The sequence below is a fragment of the Amblyomma mixtum genome, chromosome 8 (genome assembly GCF_055824585.1).
Source record: "Amblyomma mixtum isolate Tamu chromosome 8, ASM5582458v1, whole genome shotgun sequence".
NCBI lineage: Eukaryota > Metazoa > Arthropoda > Arachnida > Ixodida > Ixodidae > Amblyomma > Amblyomma mixtum.
The window spans coordinates 36,138,701-36,161,530 of NC_143019.1; the positions used below are offsets into that span (position 1 = coordinate 36,138,701).

Here is a 22,830-nt window from a genome sequence, read left to right on the forward strand (position 1 = left end):
AGCTACATTGGCCTCGAACTTGCGATTTCGCAGTGGCGGTGCTCAGAGGAGGCACCTTGGGCCGTTGCCTAGCAACCGCTGCAGCTGGCAGACGCCGCGCGCTCGCCGCGCCCCCTGGCATGACGTCACACCGCGTGCCTCGTCGCGGAGCCGCCGCCGCCGTTTGGCATGACGTCACACCGCTTGCTTAGCGATACAACAAAATAACCTTTTTATTCCTGCACACAGACTCTACCAGAAGTGACAAGTATCGTCGACTTTCATAAGGTCACCTGGTTTGCATTGATATGCGGCTGCAAACTCCGGCATGTTCTGCAAGGGAACAATGCAACGGGAACGGATCGGCCAGTACCGTGAGAAAGGTTTTCGCTTAAGGCCCTCTGAAGATTGGGCGCACCACTTTGCGCAGTGCGCCACGTAGAATAGCTGTTCGGCAGTGAGACCAATGCCCGGAAGCATCTCTTCTCGCTCGTTGGCACGCAGCTTCTGGAAGGCGGCGTGCGCCAGCAACAGGCCGACGTAGTCGGCGAATCCTTCAGAATCCGTCTCGGCGTCTATGGTCCTCGCGCGTGACCTTGGTTCTGCCTGCAAACGGAGAATATATTGGTTAAATATTGGGACCTGGTAGTCTTAGAGGGAGTCTGGAGCAGTACTTATCACTCGTGGGTGAAGAGACGCAATGAGAAAAGTACGCCAACGCAATCGGCACGTGCCTACACTGCAGCAAGTTTACATAGGTAGGATAAAGATACATCCTAAATCCTAAAGAGGGCTGCGCCTGAGTCTGTTACCACTCAGTGATGAGTTCTGTCAGCGTAGAAATACACAAGGTGTGAGAAGACTACATTCGCCAAAACGCTCACGAGCGATGGATTGATACGGAAGTCAACATGCAGGGCAGTCAAAACTAAGGTTTGCAGATTTGTAAGACTAGGCGCTGAATGGTACGGGAAGGCACCCTCCGCACAGAACTTATACGACAATGGAGACCCAAAGCGAGGTGAAAATTTTCACATTGAGACACCTAACTAAAATTGTCAACTTTTACTGACTGCAGTAAGTGGGCATGCTTATATTAGACACTAAAAGGCAGGCACCTTCACAGTTCCATTTCGTAGTATTCTCTAAGTGCACGTGTGTTTCGGTATATTCGCGTCCAAATTATCAATTCGATCGCCGTAATTTCGCAAGCGTGGTGGTGACGATCCCCGCAAAGGTCCTGCCGACATGACCTGGTGTTTCGTGTTCAAACGGCGCACAACGACCGGTGAAGCTTGTATGTGTTTCCTTTTAACTTTGAACGAAATGAAAGAAACCCGCGAGGCAACAGGTGCGTCACACTAGGGAGGAATTTCGCCTAGACTACCACCGCCTTGCACGCTAAATACGCCAAATCACTGTTCACAATGAGAGCCAGTATATAAGAATACGCGTGCTCTAGAAGAACTCTACCAAATTGAGTAGTCTAGAACTGCCATTGCTCCTATGTTTCCGGTATAAACACTTGCGCTAGCCACAGTGGCTGAAAGCTTCGTTAATATATTTTAGTTAATTTAGATGCCCTACGGTGACGATTGTCATCTCTTAGTGTTTTCCTGGATGCGTAACTTATGTGCAGAAGTACATTTCATGTGCCACTCAGTGGCTGATTCCATTAAGTCTGTGAAGCCTAATTTTGATCGCCTTGTATACAGGCAGGAAGCGTAGCCTGAAAAGTCGAGGTGTTCTGCTGCTCCACATGTGGGCTGAGCAGAAATAACATTTTCCGTTCCTTTCATTTTAGTAAAGACGGCTCTAAATTATTTTGCTTTAAAATCATTTGTACGAATTCACGCGCATGAAGAGACGTGAAAGTTTTGTGTCCAATGCGCTGAACCTAAGGGTAAAATCACTGGAATGGCTTATCAACCCGCTTTTCGCTGTTGTCAGTATTAACCGGCTGCTCTACGTCTTTGCTGATTATACATAATGTGAGCAGTGGGACACCGTAGGTATGGAGAAATTGACAGCTTGAGTCCGATGTCAGTAACAAACGCGTAATTTTCTTCGCTTACTACTTTGTTGCTACGAACGGGTTATGCGTGTTCGAGAGCCTGCGAGATGTTGGCGAATGCGGCCGCCGAGAGAGCGAGGCTGCAATCTTCATGGTTCATCCTGTGCTCTGTGCTTGCAATACGAGCAGACAGATCGTAAACTTGGTCATCTGTGCCCACATTAAAAGGAACAGTAACGTGTATGCGTAGAAAACTTCTTGATAGTGTCTTCGGCTCTCTAGGTAAGATGAGATTCGCCCTCATGTGTAACTGCACCTGGGAACAAGACCATCTACCACACCACGTGCGCCTCAAAAACCAAGGACACTGTATATTGCCGGCGGCGTGCGGTTGAGTCGATCAACAACTCGAAGCGAGTATGCGTTCAGTTCACTGTGTCGAGGTAAAAATTGGACGATGCTTAAGGTGCTTTAAGTGTGCAATGCGAGAGCACTGACACGTCACACATGTCGCTTTCTGTTGCTCGATGCGTATAGGCTGCGTTTAATTTTTAGACTAATTAATTAAGTGTTTCTTTGAAGTAATGCTGAGTGATTTGCCGTAGGAGGCGGCCGCGCAAGGCCTCCAATTATCGCAGCGAACGAAGGTTCTCGGTGATGTCAAGGTATTGCGCCAGGCTCGAGACGCATAGCACAGCGGTTCTGTTGCCCGTTCGAGAATTTTGTAGCGAGAACTACATTGGCCACGAACATGCGATTTAGCTGTGGCGGTGCTCCGAGGAGGCACAGAGACCGACCTTGAGCCGTTGCCTTGCAATCGCCGTAGCTGGCGGACGCCCCTCGCCGCGCCGTCTGGCATGACGTCACACCGCGTGCCTCACCGCGTGCCTCGCCGCCGGGCCGCCGCAGCCGTTTGGTATGACGTCACACCGCTTGCCTCGTCGTTGCGCTCGACTTCGCTACTTATACCCTGGCATAGCCGAGCTAAGCCACTGACATTTCTTTTTTATTTTCAGAGATATTGCTGCACTAACGTCACTACTACGTCACGACCCTCTCGACCAATGGGCTTTTTGTGACACCGACGGACAACGCCACCGACTTTTCTGGAGAACGGGACCTCCAATGCTATCGCATAAAAATTGCCGAAAGTGATGTCGATCTCGATGAAGGAGGAAGTCAACTGTAGTGTTCTATGTAGATGCTGACACTCTGATTCCAGGCCTTGCGCAGTAGCTTGAGAGCTTTTCTTATTCAGAAGGAACCAAACTGCGAAAACTCAATGTAAAAAGGATACGGCGATTACGTACCCGCTGGTACGAAGCGCGAAGGCAAAGCACCTTCTCTTCGTACTGCCTCATCGTCGACGTCCGCTTGAAATCGACCGGGCGTTTCCTCTCATCGAGTGCGATACCTTTGACGTCGTAACCATGCATGATTTCGTGCCCCGCGACCTGGAAGAAAAGTTGACGCGGAGGAGTTCACGTTGCGGAAGTAAATACACGCGAAACACGCGAAGTTCCAGGAGTTACGATTGAATGAAGTTTCAATTTCTTCTATTTGCTGTCCTCAAAACCTCCAGTGCCACGTTTTGAAGCCTCCTTCCATTGCGAACACCACCATGTTACTCTGCTTTTCAATGGCATTGATTGATTGATCGAAAACATTATTTAAACAATGGCAGTTACTGGAACCCTGGGTGGTCCGCCTACTCCGGCAGCCCACCGGCCAGCGCCGCAGCGTTGGCCCTGCAAACCAGTCCTCGTTCTAGCGGGGGCCCTCGCTGTGCAGAATGGCCTCCCACTGCTCCATATTGGGATTGGGAGGTCTGCCTATGGCAGGATTGTATTGGCATGCCCACACCATGTGCAAAGCTGTCGCTGTTTCTTCACAGTGTGCGCACTGTGGTCTGTAGAGTGAGGGGTATCATTGGTGGTGTTTAATTGGAGTTACGAGAGTGTCTGTAGTCGGCGACGGATTTGTTCTTCTGCATTGTCTAGTTTTGTGAGGTGTGTGAGGGGTATGTATGTCTGGCCTGTCTGTAGGCCACATTCCTATGCTGCTAAGAGCAAGCCTTCCGTACACTTAGTGATCGAAATCTGTTCCAGGACTAGGGCAGAGTACCCTACACTCTAAACAGGAAGAAGTAAAAATGATCTAAGGTGTCCTCTAGCGCACTCCCTTTAGTAAAAGGGGGTGCCCTAGAGGACAGCTTAATCTCTTTTTACTCCCATCTAGGCATATCCGTGTTTACAGTGTACCCCAAACGTAGATGCTCTAGAAGACAGCTTTGCTGCATTTTAATAACAATATAAACTAATTTGTGTTTACAGTGGAGCAGCGCGGTAGCCTTTTACACGCCACTTATAGCTTAAATTCGTAATCTTCTGTTAAGATTCATGTGGATAGTTACGTTAATGGGACGGCCGCATACAATAGTGAAACATACCTGTCCCAGACCAGCGTAGTTGATTGCAGCGGGTGCGCCGTGGATGAAGATGGGTGGCTGCAAAATGCCGGGGTAGATTTTGATCATGTTCTCGTCGAAATCGTAGAAGGCGTTGAGGGTGGCTGGCCTGAAGTCGGCGTTGACGTGCCCTCTGAAGGTGCGAATCGTCAAGAGGCGGAGCGAGGCCATATACGAAGTGAAGAATTTCTGGCCTACGTCTGGAAATCGTGCTGGGTCCGCACATAGGAAGAAAACAAAGGGTTGTGGTTTAGAAGACTTGGAACAGGAACATTACGTTGACTATGCATTTTTTATTCGTGAATCAGTGGTGCAACGCTGCTTCTCTTATCGTCAGAATAAAAAAAATGGCAATTAAGGTGGCCAATCAAAATGGCATAAGAGTTGTCAGGACAACAACTCTAAGATTGAAAAGTAGAGAAAGGCTAATTGTTATTTCGCTACTTATATCAAGGCGGGATGGGATGGCAGCATAAGTTAGAACAATGAAATTGGCGATCTAAAAAGTCACAAAACGGACAAAGTCCAACTTGTAAAGACCACTCAGAACGTACTTACAGGCCATGCAATCTCTTGGATCGGAGTGCATGGAGCCACGAGCTCAATATTCAGGCTGAATGGAAATCGCCTGTGGACGCCTGAGCAAACCAAAACGAAAGCTCGAGGAAATACCGGAATATTGGTGAACGGCCAATTCACAAAGCGAGGAAAAAGGTACAACGCAAGTTCTGACAATTAAATTGATGCCTTGTTGAGAGAAGGAAGGCTGGCTGTCTCAACTTGCTATGCAAAAAGGGAATTTCGAAGGCCTATCGGTAAAAGCAGTTTAATGAGCGTAAAAAGTGAGAGCAACTAGTGGCCTGGCACGAACATACAACAATGTTAGTACTGAGAATGTACTAACAGACGCATTAATATCAGGATTCTGGCCGTATCCGTAATGTGGTTGTCTCAGTATATTAGTACCGAGCACGAAGCAATTCTGTGGATTGATAATTTTGTTAATTCATGTTTCATGCTAGTTGGCTTTTCATTGTAAACGAGAGCTCTTTTTAGGCGTTGTGCTTTGAAAGGCCGCCCGGGCTCACAGAAATCACCGAGGCGCAGGACACCTCTACGGAAAACAATCCTAGCAAGGGGAGACAACAGTCGATGCTTGATTGTTCGACTGGTCAAGCTAGGACCTGATTAGAATCATTCAACAGTTTACCAAACTAGCAGAATGGTGCAATCTTTCAGGTAACCCGTCATTCGGCCACCAAGCCAGGCGTATGCGAATACACGCAGCCAGGGTGTGGAGCAGCCAACCGGCCGACCTGTAATGCTCACCGTAGAAATCTTCCACCACGGTTTCGTTGGCGTACTCAACCGGGTAGGCAATCAAGAGCGCCATATCCCGGGCCTTGCTCAAAAGCACGGACCGTACAGGTTCCTGGATCCAGGACGTGTTACTGATCTTTTCCGCCAGAGTGTCCACGAGGTTCATCATCAGGCTTCGAGCGGACTCCACCGCATTCGGAGGAACGACTGAAGAACAGTGCATCCATAGGGGAGAAATAAAGACGCCACCTTGCCGTCTTGTTACGAGGTAAAGCACTACGCGATACGAAGTAGACTTACAAAACTTTAACTTGTGTTTACACACAAAAGGAGACAGGGTCAGTGGTACAGGGTTATATTGTATGAACCAAGCAACAATTGTCAGCGAGTTTAGCGCACTGAAAACTTTACTTTTAGAGAGGGCCCAGTTACTAATACAGCAGCATATTTGCAACGATACCGAAAGAGAAAAACAGCGCAAAAAGCAAAGGAAAAGAATGAGACGCTGTAAGCTGTAATGATGCATAACTTTATGATATTGAGATATTACTTATCTTTTGTCACCATTTTTATCTCACTCTGTGGTCTGGACGCTGCTCGCGTGCAAGACATGTACGATGGCTCAGCGGTTACGGCGCTCGGCTGCTCACCCGCTAGACGCGGATTCGATCCCGGCCGCAGCGGTCGAATTTCGATGGAGGCGAAATTCTAGAGGCCCGTGTACTGTGCGATGTCAGTGCGCCTTAAAGAATCTCAGGTGGTGGAAATTTCCGAAGCCCTCCACTACGGCGTCTCTCATAGCCTGAGTCCCTTTGGGACGTTAAACTGGTTGGTTGGTTTATGGGGTTTAACGTCCCAAAGCGACTAAGGCTATGAGAGACGCCGTAGTGGAGGGCTCCGGAAATTTCGACCACCTGGGGTTCTTTAACGTGCACTGACATCGCACAGTACACGGGCCTCTGGAATTTCTCCGCGAACCAAACCAAACGTTACGATGCCATCACAATAGAGGAATACGCACATGTGCTGAAGTATCGGTGCGAAACGGCCATCCCCATTACTCTTGAGACCCTTTCATAGCAGAACAGGTTGGTGTAGTCCTCGGCCCATTCTCTGGAAGGTATCAGGAACCCCTTGCTGTGGGCAAAAAGCAGGAGCCGGCGAACAAGGGTCCAGCCCAACAGGATGCGGGCGTCATGGCGTGCCAGGCGACCTCTGTTCATCAGCAGCCCGACGGTGGTTGGCGCACTGTCCCACACCAGCACGGCGTCCGTAGCCTTGAAAACTTTGCTCGTAAAATGCGTGACCATCCATACCCAGTGCGCTAGAAGAGAAGAGCGATTAGAGGGCTTTGTTTCATTACAGAAGTGTCGCCGCCTTGAGTGGTCATCAGGTTACACAGGGCAGCCGCCAATGTTTCTGATCCAGCGAGACTGGGATCATGTTCGGACCCAAGCGAAGGATTCTTGGGCGAAAATCTTGAATGTTGTAATATCGCAAGGTACTGCTATGAAAATACTGAAGCCAATAGTTCACTCTTCCGATGCCTTGCAAAATATTTCTTTTAAGGTTTGTTCATCGCTCGCATCATGTATTTAAGACAGCGGTAGAAAACCAACTTAGAAAATTATTGCCGGTAGCAGAAAAAAATTCAAGCCGACCGTGGGAGATAGGCCGATATATTGACTGCTAGAGTGATGTTTTACGACACAACGAAAAATTTGCGCTCATCAAGTATTTCCCGCGGAGATATTAATTTTTGCAGAATTTCTGTATATGTCAGGCACCCACCGAAGACCTTGTGATTGACGTGCAAAATTTTGTTGTGGTAAATTTTATTGCGCTAGCAATAGAGCCCGCGATCGCCGATTTCGCTGAACTTCGTCCGGGAAATCTTGACCTTGAAGAATGGAGTCGAAATGTACAGCTTCCGTCGCAGTGTTGGAGAGGAGGACCGGAGCAAAGTCGCCATGTGGAGGAGAAGAGCCTGTAGCCAATGTTACTCTCTCGCCAGGCATGGTTAACCAATCACAGCATGCGCTTCGCAACAGCTGGAGCCAATGAGGAGGCGCGTCACGCCACGGTAGCCAATCAGAGCGCACGCTTCCCACGACTGCAGCCAGGGTGAGCAAGGCGCTCGTGCGCCATCCAACATGCTCTGCTGACAGTGCAAGGGCATATCAGATCGAAAGCTGTACTCCTTCCGTTTTTCAAAGTCATGTTCAAGGTCAACACTGTCCGCGCTGAAAACACGCTGAGTTTGCATTTGCGACGATTTCGAGGCATCGCGTACGGACTAATACACGCGCTAAACACCTTGCCCAAGAAAACTCTGGGCTGGTATTCAGTCAGTCATGAAGTTTAATAACGGAAGTCGTTACGAAAACCGTCTAATTTTGCGATACAATGCGCGCACAATTTTTTTTTTATCAAACCGGTCATATATTCTCTTCATCGTGAAAACCGCCCCCTTTGGCTAGAGCGCTGCTCTTTTGGACAGTTTGTTATTCGTGTTCTTGCATCACACTCTGTTCTATCACATCTACCATCTCATAATATAACGCGCAAGCAATGTTATAGACAACTTTGTTCAATTTTTTCTGATGTAATTCAAAAGATGCATCAATAAGAAAAGCTAATTAGTAGGCAGGTTACTTGAAACTCCAGAATATGTTGTTAATTACATTTTCCTTTTTGTCAACTCAAGTATATAACGGCGTTGACTAGAGATCTTTTTTTTTTTTAAGGAGCGCTTCATTGAGAATTATTTCTGTGCCATTCAGGTTGCACACGGTAGTCTGAGGCTTTTGGTATGCATTCAGTAACGTGATCATCCACCAGATAGGACATATAAAGCACAATTAATGCGCTTTGTGTGTTTCAGGAGCACGTCTTAAAAGGAAGAGGTGGATAGTAAATATAGAGATGTAGATTGGCACGTCCAAAAATATTCATACAGTAGCACAATGCGACTGCGCTGGTCTACATTGTGTTGTTGCTTTGGTAGGCAGGGAGGAAATGTTGCCATTCGCAAGAATCCCAATGTTTTTTATGCGAAGCATATTACTAGAGGTACACTACAGCCCTTCGCCGTGATTACGCGCCGTGCACACCATGTGGTACAGTGACGTCACACCACGTGACATACCACGTGACACATGACGTCACGACAGAGGAAGATGGAGGTACACTACAGCCCTTCGCCGTGGTTATGCGCCGTGCACACCACGTGGTACAGTGACGTCACACCACGTGACACATGACGTCACGACAGAGGAAGATGAGGGTCCACCTCGCGCCGTCGCTGTGGTTGCACGCCGTGCAGACCACGTGGTACAGTGACGACACACCACGTGACATACCACGTGACACATGACGTCCCGACAGATCGCCGTCACGCGCTGGGAGAGGGAGAACGATGCCATCGCACAGACACCGGAATGTCCTCGAGCGGCATTCCCGCGCATTTCGAACGCGCGTTCACACTCGGTGTAGGTGAAACGCTCGCTCCACCAGGCAGGCGGACGCGGCTTCCGTGGCAATCCAGGCGCCCACCCAACGCGCGTCTCGGGGTTAGTCGGTGTTCCGCTGTAGCCATGCCGTTGCCTTTCCCCACGACGAAGGCTTCTAGTGGTTGTATTAAAATGACCAAGTATTCAACCAAGGAAAGCCATGTATTACGAAGCCTAGCCATCAATATGCTTCGCATCTGACCAGGGTTAACCAAGTTCAGCCTCAGCCATTTTTTTTTAAACCTACAAATCTACAACTCTAAAAAACATTTTGCGTCAACAAATAGAGGCAATTTTAGATATATAACGGTGCCATCAAGTCAGAATTGTTCGACATCATTTCAAGGCCTCGTGTACGAAGGTCTCTAAACCTGAATGTAACTGGAGGTCGTTAAGTTTTCACATTGTTCAGTAGTAGCAAGTCCGGCTTATTAACGAGTCAAACTCACCGTTTGAAACGGAGCGCTCTGTGAAGCTGCCAAGCCTCTCCACAGTCGTCCGTATAATCCCACTCTTGTGTTTCCGAAGATTCTTTATGAGCTCATGCACTGCATTGAAGGAAAAAGAGAAAGACCTAGCCTCGGTTGTTCTGAGAACTTTAGGGGACAGTTTGACATACTGTGCAGGGTTCATCACCTAAAAAATTCAGATGATTTCAAGTTTTATCTTCGAAACCAAGGATCGCTTACAATAGTGATAGTTGAACCTGTACGTCTGTTGAGATACGCTGATAAGAGCGTACGAGTTTGAACTCTACAGTTCGCAGTGAAACACGAACTACCTCTGCAGTTCGAATGTTTTAAACTAGGTTTTCCCAAAAAAGGGCGCAGTGCTCATGCTTGTTTCCTTTGCAGGTTGACCTACTGCCCTTCTTATAAATGTTAAGCGGTTAGCAGCCCGTTCCGACATTCTATTAAGAGAGCCCAATGGCTTTTTCATCATCCTGCATATGAACCAAACTGACGAAATGAAAATTGTAGTTTTGTAACTGCGTCGTAGGAGAGGACATACTGGCGCGCTCGGAGCCGATGATGTTTTCGGGGATTCGCGTCTCGAGAAGGCTGGGGTAGTAAACGCGAAGGTAGTCAATGTATTGTGCCTTCAGCTCAGCAGAGCTGAACCCTTGGTGATTGGCTTTCAGCCAATCTTCGTCTTCTTCGTTGATCTCGACCTGCGGAAGCCAAGCAAGACAGGCGTAATTTGTACTTTCTCTATGCAGTATCCATTAGGGTAATAACCACTGTTTAGAATAAAACTATTTAGATCTTGCGGTGGCCACTGAATTGTGCACTGCAGTCCGGCAGCCACGATGACGCCCAGAACGAGGGCTAAAGATAAGTATTGCTTGTAACCTAACGTACCTAATGCCAGGAATGCTTCTAATTCCCTTACCTCCCACAACATGGCACGTGGCTTTGAGCATTCAAAAACAGCGCGATGACGTCATCCATGAGGCAAGAAAAACATTCGAACGACCGAGCGGCTGCAGAAGAAAACGTGATTGGCCCGTAGCCTTCTGCTGCGGTTAAGTGGCTTGTCGAGTACAAAATGGCTCGAGGCAGCAATAAAGCATTATTGTTTTCTCTGGTCCTTTTATGCTTCTCGGAGCACTTTCAAAAGTGCCTTTTTGTGACTTTCAACACCTCGTGAATTTTAAAAAAACATTACCACTTAAGCGTAGGCGTGAGGCGAGCACAAAAAGTAAAGTTACAGCTTATAAATGAAATGAAATTTAAGCGCACACGAAAAAACGCCCACAAGAGGAGGATACACGCAGGACAGGCGCTAACTTCATCTGATTTAATCGCAGGTAAGAGAGCGAAAATATATATATAAAACGAGACATGCGCAGTAAAGAAACCGATCGTCACATCACAATGCGTGCTCAAGGTATCTGTATTCTGCCTGCAAAAAGATTAACTGATGTGTCACTCACACAGTCATGCCCCCTCTTCCTGATGTGAAATGCTTCTAATAATTCACGTGCCGTCTTATCACCGCTCCTGCCAAGTATCTTTATCTCCTTCAGCCGCGGCTCGCACGCTCTGCAGTTCGCACAATGGTCTGCCAAATGTGTACTTCCACCCCTTAATGCCCGCAAATGTTCCCCCGCCCGGTCATTGACACATCGCCCAGTCTGGCCTATGTAAGCCCTACCGCAGGTCAAAGGTATCTCGTAAACTACACCGGAACAGCACTCGACATACTTCTTTGAGTGCTTCTTCCTGCAGCCACTCTTCTTTTCCGCGCACGAAATGCGTGAGCAAAGTTGGGCAAGTTTCTTCGGTAAAGTTACAGCCTTCTCAAATAATCTTAATATTTAAAGGACAGTTATTGTTTAGCCTTCCGTCGAAAAGTCACCCCCATAGTCTAGAAGGCGGTGCCCGTTGAAGCACGTAGGCAATTACAGAGGAACCTGTGAGTTTCAACGGCATCCGTTTAAAGACACCCAAACCTAGCATCCATTTAAATGACTTAGAAACCACAAATTACGTGGTCGACGTAGTCATGTGGCTAAGGGAATAGTCTGTAGTGAATGCCTGAAAAAACAAAACAGTGACCAGTGGGCTCTAGCTTCATACTTTTTTTTTAAAGTTAAATTAGTATTATGAAGTTGATGAATCAGGATCCGTTGGTGTACTCGCTGTAGCGCGCGTATGCATCAGCACAAACGAGGCGGTAACGCCTTTTATAGTTATTTGTCACTGGCATCGTGAAAACGCAAGCAGCCTTTATGACATCGAGTTCATCAGTAATATTTATTTCGAATGTACCCAACACTGGCTCCCACGGAATCATTGTTCTTCACTGGAATAGCGTGTACAGTCTTTGTCAAAAAGAAACAGTCCGAGGCGTTTGTTTCCAAGCCGTGTAGCGTTGCTCTTAAGCACATTTGACAGTCCTAAGCTTTGGAGGATTGAGGACGTAAGTTCACTCCGCAGTCGTGAGGTTAGAGTCCCCGAGTATGCAAGAGGAGCCGCTCTGCAGGCCTCATAAGCAGACTCCTTGGGCTGTACACTTTTGACAAAGACTGTACCTCAAGAGTAGTTTTATGTAAATTATTAAGACAATGTAAATCATTCTTTACTCTCGTGACGGAGTAGAAGTTTACGTACCTTTAAAATATAACCAGGGATATCCGGGGGGCTCTTGTACAGGCTGAACTTTGCGAAGGCTGGTACGCCGAATTCAAACGAGAGGCTACCGATCCGCGCCAGGATATCGAAGTTCGGATCGTAACGCATGTTCGAAAGGTCGAGGCCCAACCGGTCTAAGAAACGCCTCAACGAGGGCACCTGCGTGTATAAAAGCACAAAATTTGCTCTCACTCGATCGCTTGCGATCAGGATATGCTCATAGAGGGAATGACATCAGCGAGATACTAGCGGCCGAAGTGTATAAACAGAGAACATGCAGCAGCATCATTTCTCGCATGCTTAAAAAGCAGTTATTTGTGCTTGAAAATAGCGAAGGGTTCCGCGCGAAGCAGCAATTTCTTTGTTAACGTTAGACCCTCTGATGTCCCTTAACAATCCACATCCAGCAGAAGGGTATTGTACTTTTGTCCAGAAATAAATAATTCTCTCTAGGGTCAGAATCCACACACATTTCAAGAATGCTGTTGTAAGCACTGTATTTCCGGCACCACTACAACGATGGCTGTCAACACAACTTTATTTTGCTTATTTATTTGTTGTTCATTGTTTCGGCAACACGATAGTGCCTCAAGGCAGGTGAACAGGAGGGGATTACTGGTTTGGCTTGGTTTATGGGGTTTAACGTCCCAAAGTGACTAAGGCTATGAGAGATATTACTGTCATGAAAATGCCTTTTCCCGCTAGGCGGAGCAGCAGCAGCGTTGATTCTAGAAAACTTTTAGTAGCTACAGGCCAGATGTGCTCAGCTGATTCACCCAAACGAATCAAGTGTGGGAAAGTAAAGAACGTTTATGGCCAAGAGCAAGGCTTATTTATAGGCAAGAAGGGAGAGGGAAAAGTGGTGGCCAATTCAAAGGGTCAAAAGCTCGCTGTATGCAACGCCGCATAATGACAATCCACATATACAACAACTGCTCGGATCATAAGGGAAGTGCCATGTTTGATCTCCGGCGCCGTAGGGCACCCACCGATGAAAGAACGAGTGCAAGCTTTTCCTTGGCCAGGTGGTCGGCATTTTCATGTGAATCGCTTCGGAAACAGAGCTTTGACCTTCACGTTCAGTAGACGAAAACACTTTGTGTCATGGTGCTAGTCGGTCAGAGATGGACTTGCGCAATAAGAATTCGACGTCATCATCAACTGCTACAAGTTATAATAGTGAAAAAACATATATATGACGCATACAGATACGTTGGGGTAACGTATAGGGCACGGAAGGAAGTATATATAACTATTGTTTATCAATTGGAAAATGAAGGAACAAAAATGCATATATTAACATTTGCGCATATCGAATACCGTAATGTGTAGTGAAGATTGTATGTACATTGTAAACGAGCGCGACGCTAATGAATTTCGACAGACATTAATTATTCGCTGTACTGAATAAAAGATACTGCCCATTTGTCTCAAATTTCACCGAGTTACACTTATTCTTTTTTCTTGTCGTTGTTAACGCCTAATTAAGCCTTTCGATATTCATTATTGACCAACGTTGTATTGTGATGTATCGTTTTATTGTATTGAATTATGTTTTGTTGTATTAACGTATTATCCTTAATTGTATTTGCTTTGTCCCCGCCTCCCCCTTATGCAATGCCTCAACCGAGCACTTCAAGGGTAAAATAAATGATGATGATGATGATGAATCCTTTAATCAGTCGTTTCGTGGCATTATTGTAGACGGTCACCGTTTTATTCGGCTCCGCCTAAATGAATGCATGTACGGAAGCTGCTGTTTGACAACCACCTGTGCCCCGTCAAAGGGAAGGATTATTTGAAAAATTAAAAATGAAGTGACAAGGAAATAAATACAAGAAAAATTGCCTCTTGGGACAGTTATAGCACATAACAGACACACGAGAATTCGGTTGGACAGCACGAATTGCTTCTTGAGGACGAAATTTACTGTCCTCGAGATTAGACTGGATTAGAGAGTCTCATCGATCGCCAGCGATCGCGTCTGACCGCGCAGTCCATAACTAGAGATTCTGCACCTCGGAGTACGGAGTGCTGGATTCCAGATTTGTGCAGGCCCGGAATAAGGCCGCAGCCTTCTCGGTGGGCTTCTGCTGTCCAGGAGGGACGTCGATGCTCCAGAGCATGTCCCGGACAGCTTTTTGCGTGTAGCGGTTGATCTGGGGAAAGAATCGTAAGAACAACGTGGCATATAAGTTTGTCTTGTGTGACGCCAGCTCACGTTTGGCTAGGATTGCTCTTTTATGCAGTTTAACGCCCCAAAGCAGCTCGGGCTATGAGGAACGCCGTAGTGGATGGCTCCGCATAATTTAGACCTCCTCGGGTTCTCTAATGTACACTGACATCGCACAGTACACGGGCCTCTAGCATTTCGCCTCCGTCGAAATGCGACCGCCGCTGCCGGGGTCGTATTCGCGCTTTTAGGGCTAGCAGCCGAGCACCATAATCAAGTGAGCCACCGCGGCACATTTAGTTAGGTGAATCTTTTGCGGCTAGTAGAGCTCTGTTTGCATTTGAAAAGCAGCTGTTTCCAACAAAACCAATTGTCTACGCTTTGTTTAAAAATATGGAAGTATTGAAGAGGAAACGGCACTGACATATTTTCTAGGCACTAAATTGAAAATCGCGACGTCGACACCAAACACCAGTTAATGATCACCGTTTTCATGGGAATGGAGTTCTAGCCTAGCCTCTGAGTTCTGTGTCTAAAAAGCTGCGCGTAGACACCACACTTTAGATGCAAGAATAGGTGTTACGGGGTAAATAGCGTTATTCGTTATAGTGCGCGAACCTTCCGATAATCAAGTGAGCCATAATCAAGTGAGCCACCGCGGCACATTTAGTTAGGTGAATCTATTGCGGCTAGTACAGCTCTGTTTGCATTTGAAAAGCAGCTGTTTCCAACAAAACCAACTGTCTGCGCCTTGTTTAAAAATATGCAAGTATTGAAGAGGAAACGGCATTGACATATTTTCTAGGCACTAAATTGAAACTCGCGACGTCGACGCCAAAAACCACTTAATGATCATCGTTTTCATGGGAATGGATTTCTAGCCTAGCCTCTGAGTTCTGTGTCTAAAAAGCTGCGCGTAGACACCACACTTTAGATGCAAGAATAGGTGCTACGGGGTGAATAGCGTTAGTCGTTATAGTGCGGGAACCTTCCGATAGAAAACAACACCAGTTTTTCCTTTTTAAAGCCACCTGACTACAGGCATTCTTTTTATGCTAGGATAGATAGAGTATGAAAGTACAAAAAGGCTTGCTTGTTCTTGAATGCACTTGGAAGTACTTTGAGTTGGGATCGGTGAAATTAGGTTGCAATGATATTCCAAAAGGCAGACGGAGAATTAACTCACCTTGTCCAGTACGGTTCTGCCTCCTTCGAATCTACTGCAGACGAAGTTGTAGAAATCGTTGCATGGATCAAAACTCCAGTTGAGGGTCGCGTTAATCATTTGGGCGGCCAGATGACGACCGTCAGGTTTGAGGGTGGTCGTGGTCCTACGATGAGTGGTATCTGGTCCAGCCGGTGGTTCCCAGGTAGTTGTCCTGCAGATATGCATGGTTGCTGGTCTCGTGGTCGTGTACTAAAAAGAAAATTGAGTTACCATTCCGGCTGGTCACCGGTCCTCTCCATCGTCGTGGACTCTAAGGAGAAAAAAAAACGGCAAATGGTAAGTCAAGGTGCCAGATTAAGCCACGCCTGCTTATGTTAAATATCCTTACAGAAACACTCCTTCTGCTGGGTCAAGTGAATGACGGCCAGGCGAACTTAAGCACAGTAGCAATGAAAACTGAGGTCTTGGGCCGGTCCAGAAGGGCACGCCTTGGGGGAGATGATGCAGGACCGCTTAGAAAATGGCGCACTTAACAAAGTGTACTTCGTGTAGGTCACTGATGGAGAAGCGGTTATCCGTGTTCTCACTTCCTTTCTTCCCGAGAGAGGGCAGGTTTTCATTGCTATCTTCCTTCCACAGGGATTCCTCCAATTTTACATTTTCATTCTAATGGATTAACGGCGGTTATAAGCGGCACTCTCTGCTCTCTTAAGATCAACGGTTATACCTGAAACCTAAAAAGCATTACGGAGTCGTATTTCAATTGACACGGCGCGTTCATTTCAAGGAGAAAGAGGTTCGCTGTAGAGCGATTGCAAAGAAGTTTGTGCCGTTTCAAGCGAGTCCTAACTTTGTGCTATGTTATGTGCTGTTGATATAGCCTGCAAAATTATATGCGAGACGTTAAGCAATACGAATAATTGCGTAATAACAGCTAAACTCCACGGGAGGCATCACTGAACTTATATGCTTGAGTTGCACTAGAGAGATTGAGTCATTACACCGCGTGATACACCTGTCTACATCCCGGACATAAGTAATAAATTGTGCAAAAATTGAACGGTTCTATTTCGATATTCGTTTCAGGCACGCATTACGTTCTACAATCGAGAAAATTCTGAAAATCACTGTTTTACTTGTAACCCTTATTTCACAAAAATAACATTTGTTAAAAAACTTTAGATATTCACGCGCGCCGCACACTACTACGATGACGAAATAGGAGCGTTAGTTTAAAATAAACACATATTTATGCCCATTTACTTATTTTCTTTACCACCTGGAACACTTTTCACAACGTAAAATCAGCTGCAGCGTACTTTACTAAAACCGTGCTCCACGCGAGAGAAGAAAGTTGTGACAGCACAACTTTCACAAGGCCATTTCACAAGGACTTCACAAGGCCATCGTGCAACTTGACGTCTGTGTAGATCAGTTGGTTTGGAAAAGCGATTCTTATTTCCACGAAGGAAATAGCTCTGCTCTACCATTATGTCCAACGGGGATTGAAAGTGTAGTCGGCCTCACTCACTTCGCGAAAACAACGCTACACGTTTCAAAAAACTTTTCAAAAATAGCGTCCACAAAGCGTCCACAAACGTGGACGCCGCACCGCAAGGTCATATAGAGGGCGCTGCAGCGAGGCGAACGAGTAGATGACTTTAAACACAAGCTTTTTGAGGTTGAGGTAAAAAGATGGCTTTTGATTGCTGAGTAATCCAACTGACGTAGGAAATCAAGAAACAGAAAAAATGTCAACTAGTAGGCTTCCTATTAAATCAAAACACATAGCTTGTTGCCTTTTACAGTTAGGCACCTTGTTGCAAATAAACGTTTATAGCTAGCTGTTAGTAAAATCCGTATAAGATTTCCAGATTTGTAAATAACTAAGCCCTACAAGATTTTGGAATTTCTAAAAACTATTACGGTCAATGCTGCTCAAGAAATTGATTTTGACGCCCCTGTGCATTATTTGAAAGCGTGGATACGGAGTGCACACAGGTAGAACTGCTGGTACACCACCGAGCAACGTACATTTCGCGTTAGTTGCTGTACGTCTGTTATTGGGTGCAGTTCACGGATGCATTGTTTTCGACTGATAAATATTATTTAACGCAGCGCAAATGTGGTTGTTTTAAGTAACTCAGGCACTTCGCTACCTAAATTTTCTCATTCCTTTTCTGATATTCGCCACATCTGGTATTACAGTCCACTAAACACATCTTTATACAGTATAGAGAAAAATCGGGTTTGGTTTGGTTTGGTTAATGGGGTTTAACGTCCCAAAGCGACTAAGGCTATGAGAGACGCCGTAGTGGAGGGCTCCGGAAATTTCGACCACCTGGGGTTCTTTAAATCATCAGCGACCCTCCTTGAAACTCGTCGCACTATGGACAGCCCAAGGACCTTCCATACTCGTTGATATTTTGCATCTTCTCGACGCGGGTTTGAAACATAACAGCATACATTTCGCGAGACATGCAAACTGAGCTGAAGTTAGAGGGCGGCTGTAGGCGTTCTTTCCTTTATGCCCTATCTGGCACTTGTGATATTTCTCCCAGTGGAATCACAAGCATAAATAGCGCCGCATTTTGTAGAAGTGACGGAGCAAAGCAACGTATTCTCTCACCCTCTGGCTCCTCCGGGCTATGCGTTGGAACGGTGGGTCGTCGGCTGTGAGCCGCTCGCCTATCGAGGACCAGCCATCCGTCGGACCCACGAGCAGCTCCGTATCTCCCATCGTCAGTGCCTCCATCAAGCTCGATGTCGTCAGCGTCGTCGCTCCCGCTGGCATCTGCACCCACATCCATCGCTAGCCTGCTGAAGGGTCAAGTGCTTTCTCTCTCCCCCCCATTTCACCCCTTTTATTCCATTTCTCAAAGCTTGGCTACAGTGTCTATTACGGGCGATAGTGTTTAAACACCTTCATTTTTTCTAGCGAAAGCTACATTGGCCACGAACTTCTGCTATTGAACTGCTATTGAGCTACAATTTAGCTGCAGTGGAGAAACTGCTGTCAGCGGAAAATATCGGGCACACCGCGCACTACTGCTTCACCCTCTGCTCTTGCGCCACCTTTCGGCGCTTTTCCAAATCAGGAGTGCAGTGGCTCTACACGACAAAATTGGTACGTGTCAAGATTAAAACAGCCTCTGTCTTTGTCAGCAAAGGTTGCAGCAAAATGACGAAGGAATGATTTCTAACCGATGCTCGAGAGCCTGACACCACCTCTGCTATAGAATGTATACCCTCGTGACTCTCTCCAGCACGAAGAGAAAAACAAAGTTTGGTTTAGGTTTATTGGGGTTTAACGTCCCAAAGCAACTGAGGCAGTGAGAGACGCCGTAGTGAAGGGCTCCGGAAATTTCGACCACCTGGGGTTCTTTAACGTGCACTGACATCGCACAGCACACGGGCCTCTAGAATTTCGCCTTCAAGAAATTCAGCCGCCGCAGCCGGGATCGAACCCGCGTATTTCGGGTCAGCAGCCGAGCGCCGTAACCACTGAGCCACCGCGGCAGGGCGAAAAACAAAGTAAAACAGCGCGAACAACAGCTCAGTAGCGACCATCCGCATGTGTGCGCTGTTTTTCTTGCTTATCTAAAGGTAGAGGTTATGGTTAAACAACCTCCACCTCATATCCCACAGAGTTCTTCATAATATGGAGGAGGGGTCTGGCAGGTAACGCATTCTTCACCGCTTTCTCTACCGTCCGTAGTATATCTCTTACCTCCACCCATCGCTCCCGAGTACGTGAACGCGGCCAGAGCGGTGATTCCCAGGAATAGAAGAGTGAAGACCACGCCGGTGAAAACAGCCTTGAGGTCGATTTCCCTGCACGCGTTGTATGGGGTTGCGTAAGAAGATGGACTGAACGAAAGAAAACAATTACGCTGGTATGGCCAGAAAGCTGCGTCGACCGACTGGGCAGAAATCGGCACTGAAAGCACTGCTCTTTTCGATTGTGTTCGTGCCCAAGGACCGCAGGCGTGCACTTGCTGATCTGAGTCATTAGGATCAGAGCATAGTGCAGCTCAGTCGCTGCACTTCAGACTGTATTATACTCCCGACAATAGTTCCTGGATCTCCTAATCAGCGGTTGGGCATCTATAGCTATGCGCACGTTATCAGAAGTTTTATTTACGGCTGTTATGGGCTCTGAAATTAGATACAACAGAAGCATCATTTGGCGAACGCAGCAGTCCTCGGCAAGCAGAAAGCTACGCTACTCGTGTGACCTGTCGCTAAAGTTTCACACAATATAACAGATTAAAAAGTAGAATAATTTTTGTCCCTACAATTTGGTCTCCTCGTTAACGTTTTGCTGAAGTAACAAGAGAACCTTTAAAGCAGACTACTTCCTTTATAACCCTAGGAGCAGCCTCAGTGCTGAATTCCAAAGTAGGCGACTATGGCGGCATCATTGTAGCTAATAGTATCTCGGTACCAGAACTCCGGAAAACAAAGAAAACCAGGCTGTCCGCCAGCCAGAACAATTTTTAAGTACTTTGGGGGTTGTGGCATTGCTAAAATGCCACCAGCTCAGGTTGTATAGAACACAAGTTGGTTGGTTTATGGGGGTTTAACGTCCCAAAGCGACTCAGGCTATGAAAGACGCCATAGTGAAGAGCTCCGGAAACTTCGACCACCTGGAGTTCTTTAACGTGCACTGGCATCGCATAGTACAAGGGCCTCTAGAAATAGTGTGCAAGTGTTTCAGGACAATGTGCTGCATGCTGCTGAGGAAACGACATGTAAAATCCGCATAGCGCATTCACTGCACTATGTTCTTTTAAGAATTGCGCCGCGAACTATTGGATATGCGCATCAAGGTTACGGCTTCCTGGCTAATCATATGCAGACAACCAGCTTTTCTGCTTGTACACAGGCGGTTCCGGCAAAGTAGTGGAGAGCTTTGACCAACGACCACGCGCTCAAAAAAGAATCAAGGACTAAAGCACAGGCTGTCTCCATAGCTTCCCTTCGTGTTTTTTAATTGCGCTGTTTGCTAATGAAGGATACAAATTTTCGCAACTTTTTTATTGATACCTTCAGCGAAAAATTCAGCCATATTGCGAATGACCAATTAAAAGTTGCTATTCTTAGAAAATAACTTTAGTACCTTTCCCTTTCTTGAAATTAAAATGGAGGTTTTAAACTTGTCGCATCACTATTCGCTTTGTCGTTTTGATGTTAGCCCTCTAAGAAGCGACCAGATAAATGCAACTCGCTTGCCAAAAGCCGCGGTGAATAAATCGCTACCGGTCACAGCGATGGTGCTACGAAGAAAGCGGGCGCTTCGGGTTCTTAGAATAATGAGGCTGCAGCGTACATTTAACCTCTTAGGGCTACAAGGAGGTTTCCTTGGTACACCATAAAACGGCGGAGACTTGTGGTGCTCCGGCTACAACATAACAACCATGCCGGTACGGAAAGTCTGCGCTCGTTGCGAAAAGATTGCGCTCCCTTGTGGGCTCTCTATTGCGCGTGATGCAGTGCAAAGAGTTAAGGCAGGACTTACTCTGTTTTCTCGGCTGGAAAGGAAGAGACCTTGCCTTAGAAAGAACATTACGACATCCAACATTCGCGGAAAAAAAAAGTTGGAAATTAATAAATTGTAAAATACAGTTAAGGAAATATTGGAGGTAATGGTCCATTCTCCTGATATGTAGCAAAATCTTTCTTTTTGAAGCGTTTCCATCGGTCGCATCGAGCAGTGAAAACTGCCATAGAAAACCAAATGGGGATCGCTTTTGACGATTGCGGGAACATTAATAGAAAAAAAAAACATGTTAGGCAGCCGTCGTTTGATCTGCGGATGTATTGATTGTTAAAGTGAAATCTTACGTTATATGCAAAATTGCGTTCGTAAACGGTTTCCCATTCGAACACGCTTTTGCTCAGAATTGTTGGGTGTGAGTACAGGAAAGCGCTGCAGAGCTCTGACACGTGTAACGAAGTAGCGGGCCACTGATGCAATGTGCCACAAAAATGTGCATTCAAACCCAGCCCAAAGGATGCAATGCTTTCGCGGTACATTTCAAACGCATTTTACAAACACAGGTGTAACTTTTAGATAGTTGTCAGCATTCACTGACACCGCTACGCAAGTCGTCAAGTACTCGTATTGTTAGGGCTATAGCGCTGACACAAACGCATTTACTCGGCTGTTTCCAATAGGATGCCGAACCAGTACTTACCGGAGCGATAGTTACCAGCCATAACATATTCATAATCTGAAAACAAGAGACAGAACAAAAGTGAATGCTATGATAGCACCTTATAGGCTGAGGTAGCATTTGCTTTGCTATGGAGCACTTAAAAATTCAGGGGGCACTTTGACTGTCTAAAGTGGGTAGAGGCGGAAGCGTTTTCCGCACCACCTTCGCTGTTTCTGTGGCATCGGTGGCGTCACATATAATTGACTACTAATTACATAGTGATGACAAATCACTAATTAACGATTAATTACTGATTAATCCCTGAATACTAATACTGCTAATTAATGACGCTTAAGCTTCGCCTTTAGGAGTGGAACGCGACAGCGGGTTGTAGCGCTGCCAGGAAGTCCACGGAACGCCACCACGCGTTCGGCACGATGCCTTGCCCTTTGAACGCAACGTTTTTTCAGGAAAGGAAATGGCGCAGTAATTCTCTGTCATCTCGGTGTACACCTGAACCGCACCGTAGAGGAAGGGAGGAAGTGGGAGTGAAAGAGGATAGATAAAGAGGAGCCGTAATGAAGAAAATGAAAATTGTATTTGAGGAAAGGAAACTACGCAGTAACTGTCTCACAAAATTCAGGGGGGGGGGGGGGGGGGGGGCACTTTTTTGACCTAAAGTGTGGTCACTGATGCCTCTAAGAGCACCGTTTATAAACGATGCCTAAGAGTGGAACACGACAGCGTCTTGCAACGCTGCCAAGGAGTCCGTAGAACGCCATCGCCCATTCGGTTCTACGCCTCGCTCGTCAGTAAATTGGTTTTTGAGGAAAGGAAATGTATCTGTTTCTCATTTGTCGGTGGACACCTAAACCTCGCGGGAAGAGAATGGAGGAGGA

The 22,830-nt window shown here is 46.6% G+C and overlaps 1 protein-coding gene across 1 annotated transcript; it reads right to left on the bottom strand.

Annotated features, from left to right (window-relative positions):
- Positions 1–202: 202 nt before the first annotated feature.
- Positions 203–15,887, bottom strand: LOC149332083 (neprilysin-1-like). Its single transcript, XM_089555686.1, has 10 exons — positions 15,789–15,887; positions 14,448–14,588; positions 12,409–12,588; positions 10,304–10,463; positions 9,742–9,840; positions 6,802–7,104; positions 5,790–5,987; positions 4,443–4,672; positions 3,304–3,447; positions 203–585 (listed from the first exon to the last, which is right to left on the bottom strand). The coding sequence occupies exons 1-10, from the start codon at positions 15,885–15,887 to the stop codon at positions 232–234; spliced, it is 1,908 nt and encodes a 635-aa protein (XP_089411812.1). The 3' UTR covers positions 203–231.
- Positions 15,888–22,830: the final 6,943 nt, after the last annotated feature.